The 15699-nt window shown below is 40.9% G+C and overlaps 1 protein-coding gene across 1 annotated transcript in view; it reads left to right on the forward strand.

Moving 5' to 3' along the window:
* The window catches only part of LOC121947286 (XK-related protein 7-like), a 148473-nt gene extending 138299 nt beyond the window's left edge, over positions 1 to 10174 (forward strand). Inside the window, exon 12 of the mRNA XM_088081714.1 lies at positions 1674 to 10174. Coding sequence (XP_087937840.1) covers positions 1674 to 2481 — 808 coding nt within the window. The 3' untranslated portion in view covers positions 2482 to 10174. The remainder of the gene's footprint in view (positions 1 to 1673) is intronic.
* The last annotated feature ends 5525 nt before the right edge of the window (positions 10175 to 15699 follow it).

Below are 15699 nucleotides of genomic sequence, written 5' to 3' on the forward strand. Positions count from 1 at the left end.
ATCGACTGGCTTTGTTGACATTAAATAAATATATCAGTCATCTTTATCTCAGCAGCAGGTTCACCAGCAGAAAGAGAGGATTAATTATTCAGTGTTTCCAAATTCAGAGCTTTTAGAAAGTCAAACAACAATATATTTACTAAAATACATTGCTGTTTACAGTGTTAGACAGGAAAACAGCTTTTTTTAAAGTAAACACTGTAAATTTATTTTTTCTAACATGAGCCCATTCTCGCTCATTAGCCTGAAGAAATCAAAACACTTTGTTTAAAACAAACAGCTTTTTCTGCACTTTGCTGGTTCTTTTCCCCAAGGAGGGACGCTTAGTGGTGGCTGATTTATAAATTTCTTCCCAATTCTTTGTCATTATTTATACATTCATGAAATTGGTTCAGAGAGAATGTGGTCTTCTGTAGGCAGAGATTAAATATCAATGTCTCATCTTGTCATGATTTACCTTTGGGTCATTTTGCGTTTGTTCTGTTTTAAAATTTCTTAGATCAAATGTCTCTTTATACCCAGATAATTGATCTGAATCACTGAAACTACAATTACCAGTAGTTAATGTGTCTTAGAAGGCAGAGCAGTATAATTTTAGATTTCTGTTATATTCTGTTTTGGTTTCCCTTGCTGTGTGGCATCCAGTAAATAATTCAGTCTCTCCAGGACTTCTCTATGTTGAATCACAATTCATGCAAATTCAGCCAGTCCCCATGAATTCTGCGCAAACTTTTTTGTCCATTCACCACAACTTTACGACAACTTTGACCATTTAAACTGATAAAATGTCATTTAATTGTACAGCTGCATGCAGCATATTGATTCGCTCAGCCCTTCTCTCTGTTTATCATGCTTTGAATCTGAGACAACATAAAGATTATTTCTGCATTTTCATTGTGAAATCAGACATTTCAGGACGCAACAAATTGTATTTAATATAACAGAATTCCTAAAATCTGCGTAAAAAACGTGATAGCTGCCTGGACAACACAGTGGTACACTGGTTAGCACTCACCTCACAGTGAGGGGTTTGAAACCAGGAATTCTGCGTGTCAGCGCAAGTTTTCTTTAGGTTCTCCAGGTTTCCCCCGCAGTCCAAAGACACGCAGGTTAAACTAATTGTTGACTTACAAACTGCCCGTAGGTTTTGAATGGTTGTCTGTCTCAGACAAGCACACAGTCATCTCATGCACTGAGTGACATAGAGGAAAGTATTCCACCTTAAAAATTGGCAGTAGCTGCTAGTGTCACAGAATAACAAGAGGCCATGTTAAATGCTACCTCAGCTGAATATTTGCACATAGTGACGGAAGCTGTTGAAAACACAACGCGTAAGAGTCCTCGTTAAAGCCTAAATTTAACTTTAATCACTTTTAAATTCATATTTATTTTGTGTTTATGATGTACACTAACAGTTTATGTAATACAAGCAACCACAGATGCATCTGGAGAAACAAGCCACAAGTAAAACGTGTATGCCAATAGCACTTCATCCCTGGTAATAATACGAAGGATGTTAGTAGTAAAAGAATTGTTTTTTTTCTTTTAGAAAATAGAAAATTTCCAGTAATTATAAAGTCCTGTTGAAGATGTCCAAGTTACCACAATATTCTTACTACCACTCATCATAAAATTCCTTGGACGTGTACTACCATTTTTACGTTGTCTTTCAGGTGTGTCATGACCTTCTGGATCATCCAAGGTGAGACCGACTTCTGCATGTCCAAGTGGGAGGAGATCATCTACAACATGGTGGTGGGCATCATCTACATCTTCTGCTGGTTCAACGTCAAGGAGGGCCCCAGCCGCTTCCGTATGACCGTCTACTACTCTGTGACGCTGGCTGAGAACGTGGCCCTGACCGCCGCCTGGTACACCTACCGTGGCCCACATACCTCCGACTCCTACGCCCTGGTGGTGGTGTGCCTGGTGGCCTGCAGCTTTGCCCTGGGAACCTTCTTCATGTTGGTGTACTACTGCTGGCTGCACCCCGATGGGCCGGTTCTGGGCTCACAGTGGGGAGGGTGTGTGGACGAGGGCGTGGTGGGTGCGGGAGGGGTAGCGGGAGTGATTGATGCTTGCCTCACCCCATCCCAAGGGTCCCAAACAGACATGGTCATTACCAGCCCTCCGAGGACTCTCCCAAGGACTAAAGACGCGGGGGAGCCTGTTCCAGGGGAGCGAGACAAGGACAGAGACAGGGACAGTTGCTTGCCTGTCTTCCAGGTACGTCCCTCTCCTTCATCCTCTCCTGCACTTCTTCACAGGACCTCTTCATCATCCCGCACACAAGAGGGACCCGTGATCCGGATTGACCTCCCAAGGAAGCGATACCCAGCCTGGGATGCGCACTTTATCGATCGGCGCCTCCGCAAGACCATTCTGCTCCTGGAGACCACATCAGCCATCAGCCCCAGGATACAGTACAGGAGTAGCATGATGGGCAGCAAAGAGGTATTAGAATATGAGACAACAGTCTAAGCCGACAGGGGCTCGTAAACTTAAAAGTGCGGTCTGGGACCAAGGCTTAGCCTGAGATCAGCTCTCATCCCAGGACTATCTTCACCAGGAGAAGCATGGGAAGAAGACACAGAGTGTCAGGCAGCTCTTTAAAAAAAAGAAAAAAAAAGAGGTTGTCAAAACTTGATTGTAAAATGTGAAGCGCAATCTGGGACCAAAGCTCTCCCCTTAGGGCGCAGTCCGGGAGTACGTAGCATGAATGAGCCGTGGGAAGTAAATGGAGTAACACTGAACTGGGATAATCTTCGTCTTTTCTAAAAGCTTGGAGGTGAGAAATTTAATCTCTCATCCTGGGACCAAGGAGTGTTAGATTTAGTTTCATCCTGCATGGTCAGAACAAGAAGTAAAAGGATTTGAGAGCAACAGAGTTGCGGAGTTTGGGATAATTGAGAAACAGTCTGCTGCATGAACTTGAGCCTTGGACCCCAGAGACTCAACAGAGACTTACCAGGGAACTGTTGGAGACTGGAGTTTGCACGGGACATGCAATCGTTTGGTTTGGTAGCAAATTACACTGACAGAAAATGGGGACTCACTCCCCAAAAGATATTGCTCATAGTGATTTAAAGGGCAAAATAGGTCTAGATGTCTAGGTTAAAACTGGGCTAAATTTGGTTGAAAAGTGATGTCTGCAATTTCTTAGAAATCTAGGTTACATATATTAGGTTAGACATTATGTTAAAACAGCACTTAAATTTGTGTATTTCAGTGAAGCAGGATATAACTTCAAGATGAAATGTGAATGAAACTATCTATGAAACTATGTCTGACATAGATGTCCATGCATCATCCATTTACATCCGCTTATCAGGGGGCAGGTCGTGGGGGAGCACACTGAGCACATTACTCCAGATGTCCCTCTCCCAAGCAACACTTTCCAGATTCTCCTTGGGGATCCCGAATCATTCCCAGGCCAGATGAGATACATAATCCCTACAGCGTGTTCTGGGTCTGCCCTGGGGAAAACTGCCCGTTGGACGTGCCTTGGACACCTCTAACAGGAGCTGACCTGGAGGCCTCCTGATCAGGCGTTGGAACCACTTCAACTGGCCCGTTTCAACTCAAAGGAGCAGTGGCTCCGAGCTCCCTCCAGATGTCCTGAGTTCCTCACCCTGTTTCTAAGGCTGAGCCCAGATACCCTGCAGAGGAATCTCATTTCAGCTTCTGGTATCTGCAATCTCACTTTTTCAGTCATTACCCAAAGCTCATGACCGTAGGTGAAGATTGGGATGTAGATGGACCAGTAAATTGAAAGCTTTGCTCTCCGGCTCAGCTCCTTCTCCACCACAACAGTCACGTTTTGTTTTCCCCGAATAAGGCCCTGATATGCTTGTCTCTGAGTTTAACATAGATGTCTAATTTTTTAACCACAGTTAGCCCAGTTTCTAAGTTCTAGTGTGTACAATTTAGTGGCATTTAGTGGCGACGTTGCAACATGGTAACCAACTGAAATGCCTCCCGAGTGCCAAGCATGTAAACTAACTACAGTGGCCGACTCAAGGACGTGAATGATCTTATATAGAACCAGGGTTCAGTTTGTTTACTCTGGGCTGCTGTAGAAATAACTTGACGAGCTCCGTGAAGGAAGACCTGCTCCATATGTAGATGGAAACGGCTCGTTCTAAAGTCATAAAAACATGATTATTTGTTCAATTTCTGCCAATATATGCCGCCAAATCTACACCCTGGACCTTTAAATAACACATCTAGATTTTTTTTTTAACCTCCAAACGCCCAATTGAACTACCTGAGTATACTTCAAATGGTAAGAAATATAGTGACTTTGCCAGTTTTAGCAGAGAAACACAGATGATAACAACTTTCATTTTTCACATACCATTATGCTGCCAAAAGGTTGCATGTCCCTCACAAACTTTGGTGACTGTCCTTTCAGCATTATGTCCGTGGTGTCTAAAGAGAAATGTAGTCTCGTTTATTGGACTCCAGTATCATGAGAACCTGAGGACCCATCAAATGTAGGTTCACAAGTCTTCGTGGTTTCTGAAATGTAAGCCTGAGAGAAAAGTGATAACAGTCACCCATCCATATGTGATACAAAAACAGCCATAGCAAAAGTCCCGCTGTTTACATCCCAGCTGCTCTCTCACCCCCAACCTGAGAAAGGACATGTTTGGAGAAATCAATCAGGACTGGAGGATGTAAGGTGGACGACTTCTGCAATGGCTACCGTCATATGGCATGCCGTAACTCACCACAAACAGGCCTGTGATGTACAGTTGAAATACAGATGTCAGATATAAGCTATTATAATAAGCTGTAGTTAGGTGATGAATGACTTTTGGATGAAGAAGCTTAATTTACTCGCAAGAGTCTAAATGTCGTCCACTTTTCTTGGAATACATACAATGTAGGGGTAGGGAGGGTATCATGAACAACCTCATTATGCTATTTTTCCAGTATTTGGGTTTTTGGGAGAACAATAGCTGACGAGAGATGTCTCTTAGTCATGTCAACAGACCTTAAAGAATCTTAGAACGGTTTGTTGGAGTGTGATAGAAAACGCTCAGTATGCGGTTATACAAACAACAATATGTACGCAAAGCAAATTGATAACAAATACCTAAAGATGCAGAGTACCAGGATTGCTTCTGCAGGCTAGCTAATTAGCAAAAGCTGCTGTTTTTTTGTCACACAAAAGATGCTGACATGGGTTTTAGGGGCTGCGTATCATTTGAAAAATGATAATACCAATATCAGTACCCTTAAAGCGATACCGATACCAATAGAGTATAGCCATTAGGCTTGGGCAGTATGAAATATTTCATACCTTTAAATTTTACTAGGGTATACAGCATTTGACAGTTTAAGTGTGCAGTACTACCCCAGCAACTGAGCTTCTTACTTTCAGCTTTTCAGTTTAATAAATACAACTGTTCACCTTTTGAATTCAACTTTCTCTCAGGCACGGCAGACTAACAAGGCTTAATGTCCTCGTTAAGTCATCATAAAACACACTTCATTTAAACTCAACAAAATAAAACTCAGCCAGACCGTCTTGGTCAGTCTTGCTAGTAATCTAGTTAGTAAATTCACTGTTCCAACAATCACCAGATCTGATTTGATCAAAATAAATCCTTATTTCATCAAGTTAGATGTGAACATTTTAGATGCCGTTATTCCCCACGGTTTCTCTCTCTGCTGGCCGCAGGCTGTTTACATGCCTGTAACTTATCCCTCCACCACTAGGTGTCATGATGTCTTTCAGCTCAGTTCACTGCTCCACCACTAGAGACCGGAGACTGAACTCTGGTGGTGCGTGCTGTACACTACAAACAATGAGTTAAATAAAAAGAGGAGCGCTTGTATTTATGGCACTATTGAAAAACATACTTTCAGGATTTCTAAATACCCTTGTGTACCGTAATGCCGTGATACCACCCAAGCCTACTGGACATACTTTTTAAACATTTTGGCAGCCTGCTGAACTCTGTCATACAGAACTCGACTTTTCCCGCCACACACTCACAGTGACAGGGCTAACTGTTCGCATCAGGTGGCTAATATTACCTTAACGGTTATGTTTAGGTTTAACAACCCATTTGAGCCATTAAGGTGTTGTGCGAGATTTTTTGGAGTGTTTAACGTTTGATATTAGCCACTGCTCCTACTGTGTTAGCTCGTGCTAACCGGGCAGACATTGAACAGCAACAAACGTAACAGAAAGTTTACTAACTTGGAGTCAGGATGGTGCGGTATCAGACCCTCGGTTCAAAAAGCATTGAGTGCTGAGCGGAGATGTTTCTATACTCAGCACTTGGTTGTTTCTGTTTATACGTTAAAGGTATCGAGTACTGATACCTAGCCCTAACGGGTTTTTGTGGCTTTTTGAAAGATGTTTACAAAACGAAACCATGCACAGGCCTTCACAGCGGATATGAGTGGAGTAGGGTTTGGACTAGTAAGTGACATCACCAGTCGACTGAAGGGAAAAAATGAATATGTCAGATGAGAAATCCTCTTTGCTCCTTTTGCACTGCTGTTGTGATGCCCTGAAGCAAGGAGCTACAACCTGAACAAATTCAGCGGAGCTGATTGGCAACTGACTTCAGAGGTCGAAGTTTAAACGCGACAGCTCCCAGGTGTGAATGTGTTACTATCAATTAGAAGCAGCTGGATGCTGAGAAAGTCGAGCATGGTCAGCAGCAGTACCTGAAGGAAGAACAGTTTAAAGAAACACTCGCATCAAAGCTAACTTCTGTCCTCTCTCATGTTACACAACAGATTTCTCTTCAGCAGCCGCTCTTTGAAGTTCTTCTCAAAGACACTTTATTTTCTTTAAAAGCCTTTAGGGTTAGTCTGTGCTTTTAAGGTGACTTGTGATTTGTTATGAAGTGGGAATTCTTAAAGTCCATCTCAGAAACATTTAAACCCATGTTGTGATTGTTTTAGGTAAAGGCAGCAGAAGGTGTTAGGATTTTTAGTAGTTCAGTCAATACATGCCCTATAGTGACCCTGATGCATCTCAAGAAGCATGTTCATGGAAACACGTTTGAAGATGCATTTATGATACTGTAAAGACAGTTCAGTATTCAGCTTACCTGTTCTTTTAGCCTTAGTAGCTGTTAAACCAAGATTTTAAATCATAACCCAACAAGCATTTAGAAGATGCCGATAGTCAGGGGGTCACTAATTCATGCTTCACTGACACGAGCACAAAAACCAAAATGTTATGGCACAGTAAATACTCATATTTCACTGCTATTAACTTGTGTCAAAGATTCAAATTTTTACAGATGACTGAAAACAACATCTCATCTATAATTTTCCCCCCATTAACAGCCAAATTTAACATCAAGATGTTTATATTGTAAAAACTGAGAATATCTACTTAACAAGTGTTTCATACAGAGGAAGCTGTTCAACGTGTTTGAACCTGTTCACCATCTCCACCCTGACAGACAATAACAAGAAAACTTTAACTGTAGATTGGAGAAATGTACTGTTTAATTTTGGGGAAGTAAATTCTTTAAAATTCAAATGGTTCCCTCCTGCTGCCACCCAGGGCCAACAGGTTTGTTGTTGCAGTATCTAGTGCCAGTTTAAAGCCCCACTCCAGTGTATTTTGGTGTTTTTATTTTCATATTTTTCCTGATAAGGTGACAGCAGCATGCAAGTAATATAGTAAACAAGCTAAAATGGCTAACAATAGGTCGGAAATGTGCAACAGCATTTTTTACCGATACGCACTATCAAACAAAAGGGAGAGACTGTATCATATTAAGTTCACTGCATATTCACCACATCTAAGCAGAAGGCCGTTTCTCTCTCCTCCTTTGTGCTGCTGCACACATGTCCGCAGCTCCCTCTACCAAAGAGCAGTGAGAAACTCAAGAGCGCTCACTCCACTGCAAAATCTGGGGACCAAAATGTCCCCCCAAACATGCCAGTGTATGGCACTGGCTCTGCAACTTGAGAAGTCGTACCGGCATTGACAGTGTGAGTGATTGGCTCAAGTGAATAAAGTCTCATCTCAATAAGATCCACGTTTTCGGGTAAATAGGTTGGAGAAAACCCCTTCACCTCATAACTTATGTCACTTGACACATCTGCTACAAAGGCCGTCTGGTTGCCATGGTAATGGATTACAGCAGACTATTAACCATAGTTAGATTCTTTGTATGAAAAAAAAATTAACTAAGGTTGCAAATTATAAGCACTTTCCTTAATTGATTATTAGTAACATTAATTAATCGGGATTTAAAAAACATAAAAACTATGCTTATACCAAACAATACCTATTATGTTTTTTTTGTTTTTCTCAATCAAAGCTCAAAGCAAAGACATTTTCTTTAACACCGCTGCATAACCTATAAAACATGTGAAGATATGCAGGCTTAGACATATGAAACAGATTGAATATATTTGAAAAATGCCTTGCTCTGTCTGCTTTATTTTCCAGTGTCACTGCAGCGCTCTTCTTCAAGACCCCAAGATTGCCACCTTGTCATAAAATAGTTGTATTGCGCTCTTTGTTTTCTAATGTTAGTCATTAAAACGGGATTTTAAATACACCATTCTACTTACTGCTAGAATATTACAGGAGACTACAATTTTTTTATATTTCAAGATCAGAGCTTTATTTGACTAATTAAATTCCACATGTTCACATTCTTAACAACAGATTAATCGATCATCAGTTAATCATTATCATACTTAACGTTAAGCGAAAAATAAGGAGTGACTCTGGCTGGGGTGGGGCTTTAATGATCACCTTTATGCTGACGATGCATGTGTTTATTCTGAGGTGTTGAATGGACTTCCAGGAGAAGTATTTCTAACCTTGTTTACTTTAGGTTGATGGGTAGAGCAAGTCAGTAAGCGCGATTGATATACTTGCTTTTTAACAATGTTATCACACAATTAAGCAGCTGTAACACGAGCAGCATTGTTCATATACTTTACTGCAAACATTAAGTCTGACTGAAGGATTATATAGTCTGTGTGTCATCTTTTGATGATCTTGAAAACTAAAAATTAAACTTGGCAACACTCGCGGACACTATGTTAATGTTTCTAAGTGCATCTTGCAGCTGATTTGTGTTATTTTCTGATGCTGTGACGAATCAGTGCTTTGAAGGATCACTGAATTCATTGTGTGGCCATCATGCATAAACATATTCGTTGTTAAAAGCAAGTATATAAGCACTCCGGTTCATCACAAGGTTTCTAGTTGTTTTCCTAATGAATGCACCAAGGACAAAAATGTCCCTATAAGCTCTCTCCGGACATGTGTGTCTCCTCTGCAGGGAAACTGTTATTTTAACTCTGGTGGGTCGAAACGGAAATCAGGATTAGATATTAAAACTGAATATTGGTAATAACTTGGTGATAATAGTTGTATTATCCTGGCAGTGTTGTGTCCTACCTGAACTTGTGGATGTTGGTACAGTGGTGACAGTCACTGCGATGTTAATGGTGCTGAAAACAACGACTCTTTGTCAACAATGAAAACGTCATGTCGAACATGACAATGTACAGATAATGCATATGTCAAACACCCAATCATGGGCCAAGGGCGAGGCTTCGCTTTCTCTGATTGGGTAATGAATCAGTCCTTTGTCGTTGAGGTAAAATAACAGTTAAAAGTGGTGCGCTGGTTATATATCGACTTGAACAAAAACATGTTAAAAAGTAAACAGTGAGTTTAAAAACTCAAATCATCTTTTATTAATTGATGCAAGTATTTATGTTTATTTATTTTTGTATTTGTTTTATATCTATTTATCTATTGTTTACTCACTCGGTGGCCATGTCTTTGGTATGACTCTTATATTAAGATGTAAAAACTGAAAATAGATTTTTTTTTACTCATTCTATATATCTGTATATACCAGAGTGGCGCTATACTAGGACGTGTATGTATGAGTACGTGTGCTTTGGTTTGTATGTATGTATCGTACGTACAGTATGTATGTAAGGATGTGCTCTAAGTTCTTTTGATAATGCTGCTTAAACATCCTCTGAGTGAACGAGCAGAAAAATATACCAGTGGTGAAAATATCTATGATGCTGTTAAAAAAAAAAAAAAATTAAAAAAGAGCTAAACAAGCTGTGCTGATAACTGTAGATGGGAACAATACTGTAGTAAACATGGCTGAACAGCCGTCGAAATAAACCGCTGTGTCTGTTTTCTGTTACGCCGTTATAGTAAGTGACAGCACATTTTCACCCCCAACTCACCAAATACCAACATCCCAAGTCATCACATATTGCCGCTTTGTCAGTGGACTTTGGTCTCTATGTTATGTTCTAGGTATCCTTCTGCATCTGCTGTTGACATTTCGGGATGCCGCAATCGCGATGTCAACACAAGTACATGATGGGATTGCGCTGCACGTGGTTATGTTTAGGCAACAAAAGCACATGGTGACCAACGAATTAGGCAGAACAGGCACTTGGTAAGGTGAAGGGAAAAAAACATCAAATTCAGACGGGAAGCGAACAGCGAACTCCTGCATGAAAGTCCAGGTTTTGTTGGATTCATCCACCACCCCCAACCTATACCTTCGTGCTCCTTATATTATGACGTAACCGCCTGTGTTCTCAACCGACGCCGCTCATCTGCGTATCATGTTGTTGCAAACAGTTCTGTCCGGCCGCACTCTCAGCTGATGCTACCCAGCAGCGTATCATACGGCTGTGAAAGGCTGCTTTTGGCATTGAGATCTTACCTTAAAATCACTGAATAAGTGGCAGCATTTGACAATCTCCGAACGAGAACGGAGATCAGCAGTGGCCCTACACGTCAAACTATGATGTCTGTCTCCTATTTAAACAGATCTTCTCACATTTAAAACCACTTACAAGTAATAATTTTGCTGGAAAAAAAGGTATAACACAACCTGCAAAAGCCTTTTCTAAAAACGCCACCTTAACCTTGTAGTTATAAGTTGAAGAATAGAATCATGGTTTGGGTTAAAATAAGTCACAATACATACTTCACGTTACATGGAAACATGATGTTAACTATTTAAAGTGACGGTATGTACATACGTATGTTAAAATGACTAAATAGTAACTTTTGCTTCGCAAGGGACACAAACAGCAGTGTCGTGGGTCAAAGTTCTGTGTTTGTTTGATCCATCCGCCCACCACGACCTCCTCTCGATGTGGACTTGATATTTATACTTTATACCTGACCTCCTCCTTTTCTCACATGATAATTACAAATGTCACTACAACTTGCTGCTGATCAAAAAGCGTAAAAAGAGGTTATAATACGCTTGTACAAACAACTATGATGTAATTTTTGGATATTTGATTGAATCACAATCCAAAATGTATTTTATGTATTGCTGTTTTTATCACATAGGTTGCACAAAACCTCTTTGAAGCCCTCTGATTGGCTCTTTTCCACCAACTGTGGTTATTCAGTATGTTCAAACCGTGCCGACGAGTTTCCAGGTGTGAAACCGGAGTGAGGCGGAGCTGAAACCGAAGCTGGAGCCCCACCAGCTCGCTCCCCTGAATCTTCCCGCCCTGTTTCTCTCGTCTCCTCTGAGCTCTCCTCCGTCTTTCCTCTCGAGGCGACAACACAAAATCTCTCCCTCAAACCAAGATCCTTTGATCTCTCCATCTCTCTCCCGCATCAGCATCCCTCCATCCTGAGGATTTGTTTATTTGGTCGGCGTCTCCGGAGATCCAGAGACCAAACAAGAATCCTCTCCTTCTCTCTTTCTCTTCACGTCTTTTTTTCTTGCTTTTCTTTCTGTTTTTGGGTTTTCTTCCTTTTTTTTTTTACTTCACAGCAGACAGAAGCAGGACAGGGCTGCGTATTCCTCCACTTTTATGTCCTTTTGTTCTTTATTTTTGTCCTCTTGTTTCCCTTCCACATTTTGTCCCTCCCTCTGTTTTTATTCCCCCAATCCTTATGTCCTACCCCCATTTTTTTTCAACTCTTACCTCTTTCCCCTTCAGTTCCTCTTCATCCTTTTTCAGTTTTATCAGTCTTTCATATAAAGGACATGCCTAAGGGACTGTTCTTTATTTATCAGAGGGAGGTGGTGGATGTATTTTTTTCACCTCCCCAAAGTTACAGATATTTGTCCTTGAGCCTCTCTGAGTGACTCTGGGAAAAGTGTTCGTTCCACATAATGTGTTCAAGAAAATGTTAATATCTAACAACTTTCTGTATTTACAGTTTCGGGCTGTGATAAACGCTGTCATTCTGGCTATTTTTAGTTTGGCATGCCCCGGGCACGCCGCTGCTCACATCCTTCCCTTTTCACCTTCTGTCTCACCCTATTTATTCTGTCTTCCTCTCCTGCACATCATTTCTCTCTCCCTCCTTCTCTTTTCTTCTCGCTCCTTCCTTCCCAGCACTTTTTTGTCATAGTAATCCATTACTTTTTGATCCATCTGTCTTTCCTGTCTTTTCCTCTTTGAGTCCTTCCTCTTTTCTTTTTCTTTCTTCCATTCTTCCTTTTTACTGCCTTCCCATCCTTCATTCATTTCTTCTGTATATCCATGCAACCTTCTTCATTTCCTCCTTTACATCCTTCTTTCCAGTTTCCATCCCTTCCTTCCTCCTCTGTCCACCTCTTCGTCTCCCTTTGTTCTTTATCTCCCCTTCTGCTCTCCTCCTCTTTCAACTTTCCCTCTTCATCTTTAAGCTACGTCTTTCTTCCTCTCCTCACACTCCGTTTTCTGTCCGTTCATCTCTTCCTTCCCTCCCTCCTCTTCCTCTTCCACCTGTCTCCTTCATGCTTATTTTCCTCCTCGTTTTTCCTCTCCTCTTGCGTCAGACCTCGTGTGTGATTTTGAAGCGTGGGGTCTTTTAAGGATGCTGCTTCTTTGATATCGCTGATGCACACACACACACACACACACACACACACACACACACACACAGATGTACATGCATAAATTCACACATAATACACCCAATGCACACTGACACACACACACTTTTTCAAAGATATAGAGTCGATGCTGCACCAAAACATATCAAGGTCTGATGTACTTTGAAGTTCACACAAGCATGATTGATGTGTGTCTGTGCGTGCGTGCGTGCGTGCATGCATGCCTGCGTGTGTGTGTGTGCGTGTGTGTGTCTCAAAAAAAGAAAACATCAACAGCAGGTGAGTACATGTATATAATGTGTTATAATGTGCATTTTTTTATATGTGAAATGTATGTATGTACTCTGTATGTGCGACTGTGTGTGTGTGTGTGTGTGTGTGTGTGTGTGTGTGTGTGTGAGACCGTGCGTGTGTGTTTCTTTGTGTTTAGTCAAATGAAACCTCAGGAAACAGGAAACAAACTTACCTTCTGCAGAAATGAATGTTCGGGATAATTTCCTTTGGCTTTACACTGATATATTGTAGTCCTGAAAAATCTTAACTTAAAAAGCCAAAAATAAATATTTTTACATTGTTAGTATATAATTTTTAATTATTTATTTATTTCTTTGCCTTACAAAAAATAAATTAAACCAGCATGGTTATACCAACAGCTCAAATATTCAGGAAAGCAAGTAACAAAGAAAAAATTGCCCACCCCATCAAACAAACGGAAAACACAAGAAAACAATCAAAAAAAGACACATTTGTCAGACAACACGAATCCAGCCATCAAGCCATTATGATAAACGTTTAAAAGTCTTTTTCCTTTTAAATAGTCAACGTATGGACCCCATATTTTAGTAATAATAATCATAAACCTCTTTCACACTACCTGTTAAAGGCGGGAATATTACACCGTTATGCTGCCTTGCCATTTTGTACAAAAGGCGTGATCGTGGAAGCCGTCATCGGAGGCAGTCGCAGCTCTGAAATGTCGCCTGTGTAAACAGGACAGTTGACAGGATGGGACCGCAGGCGGGATCATGGGCGGGACCATGGGCGGGACTGGCGGGGCATTTTGACGGCGTGTTATGCGTGCGACCCGATAAAACAGTGTTCCCATCAGAAAACCACCATCAGAAACATGAACAGACAAAAGGGTGATAGGAACTACCTAAAAAGACGAAAACTATTTTGGGCTAAAATTTATTTGGCGTGGACTTTTGGGGAGCTGTTATGTCGTCCATCTTTTTTTACAGTCTCCACCATTATGTTAAGTGGAGCTAACGTAAGCTAAACATTAAAAATGGTGCACAATGGCTGCAACTGCATTTCAGTTCAGCTTGAATGATCAGATTTGTGTTCAATCTTTGGATCACGCGACGACGTTACGTGTTTTACTTGAGCATAAAATCAAAATTGACACGTTTAAGTGTTCATCTGTCACTCAGAGATGGTGGAAAATCTCAGTCCGTTGCAAAACTTTAAAACTTCATCCTCTGTTCATTTTGGCACAGTTAAGCCTCCGGCCAAGTTTCTCAGGGCTTAGAGAGACATAGAGACATAGAGACAGAGACAGAGAGACAGAGACAGAGAGAGACATCAGAGCAAGAAAAGACAGTCAAAAGATAAATGCCCCGTCTTTGTCTCCTGTTGCCTGGGTAACTGGACGATCGTTAAAGCATTAGACCTTCGAACACCATGAAAATAGGTGTGTGTGTGTGTGTGTGTGTGTGTGTGTGTGTGTGTGTGTGAGAGTGAGAAAGGTCACAGGTTTGATGTCTCCTCTGCCTCCATCAGTGTCCCACTGAGAAGAAATATGTCTTTCCTTCCTCTCCTCCTCCTCCTCCTCCTCCTCCTGCAGTCAGTCTTTGTCACAGTGCTGCCTCCCTGTGGCCAAACCTGCTCACTGCAGCTGAAGACTCCCAAAATCCTAAATATTTATTCCTAAATGTTAAGTTCCAAAAACTAAATAACCTTTTAATCAAAGACGATACCAACTAACCTTTGTTGTTGTTGTTTTTTAGTTCAGAGGGCTTTACAGCAAGTTTTAGACTTTGTGTAGTGATTTTTTTTCCTGCCCTGACAAGTTAACCCTTTGAGACTTGAAAATTGTCTTGATGTCTTTCAAAAACATAGGTAGAAGGTGATCGTCAAATTAAGAAGAAATAACCCAAAAAATTGCAAAGAATTTTTTTTAAAAGTACAGGAATGTTACCTGGAGTTTAGGCAACAAAAAAAGTTTAAAAAAAAAAATACAATTATTATTAGGGGGAAAAAACACACAAATAAAGCAGGAAGTGACCTAAAAAAAAAAAGTGCTTAAAAATAATAATAACTCTTTCAAATCATTTTAAATGTATAATTATGGCTGTTATGAATATGGATTTTTTTTTTTACGTTTTTCCCTAACTTCTTTGAAAGTTGTTTTCCAAATCTACTATTTTCTTGCAGCCCACCCCCACCACCACCCAATTTATGGTCTAGTACGGTCTCAAACTCTGACTTCCTCTTAATTTTAATCAAAAGTTTTGAATCAATTCTGAATAAGTGGATGCAGACTGTGGCTAATAGCCTGCCACTGGTTCACCGTTTTCGGTCAGCAGTCTCCCTTCCTTCAGTTATCTGAGTGTTAACTTTTCCAAATTCCCGTCACTACGGAAAACCGCAACAACCTCTGAGCTAATAACATCCACGCTGAAAAATGGCCAGTTTTGACGAAGATCGGGCTTGTGCAATGAGGCATGCATCCTTTATTGTTTGTTGTAAAGTTTTACAAATTAAAACAATCTGTCAACACACCTAAGAAAAGCCTCAAAGCCATCAGACAACTTATTAACCCTCTGAAACCCGCATTCACGTCACTTTTCTTGTG

This window comes from Plectropomus leopardus, chromosome 9 (genome assembly GCF_026936395.1).
Source record: "Plectropomus leopardus strain MGB_pleo_1.0 chromosome 9, ASM2693639v1, whole genome shotgun sequence".
NCBI lineage: Eukaryota > Metazoa > Chordata > Actinopteri > Perciformes > Serranidae > Plectropomus > Plectropomus leopardus.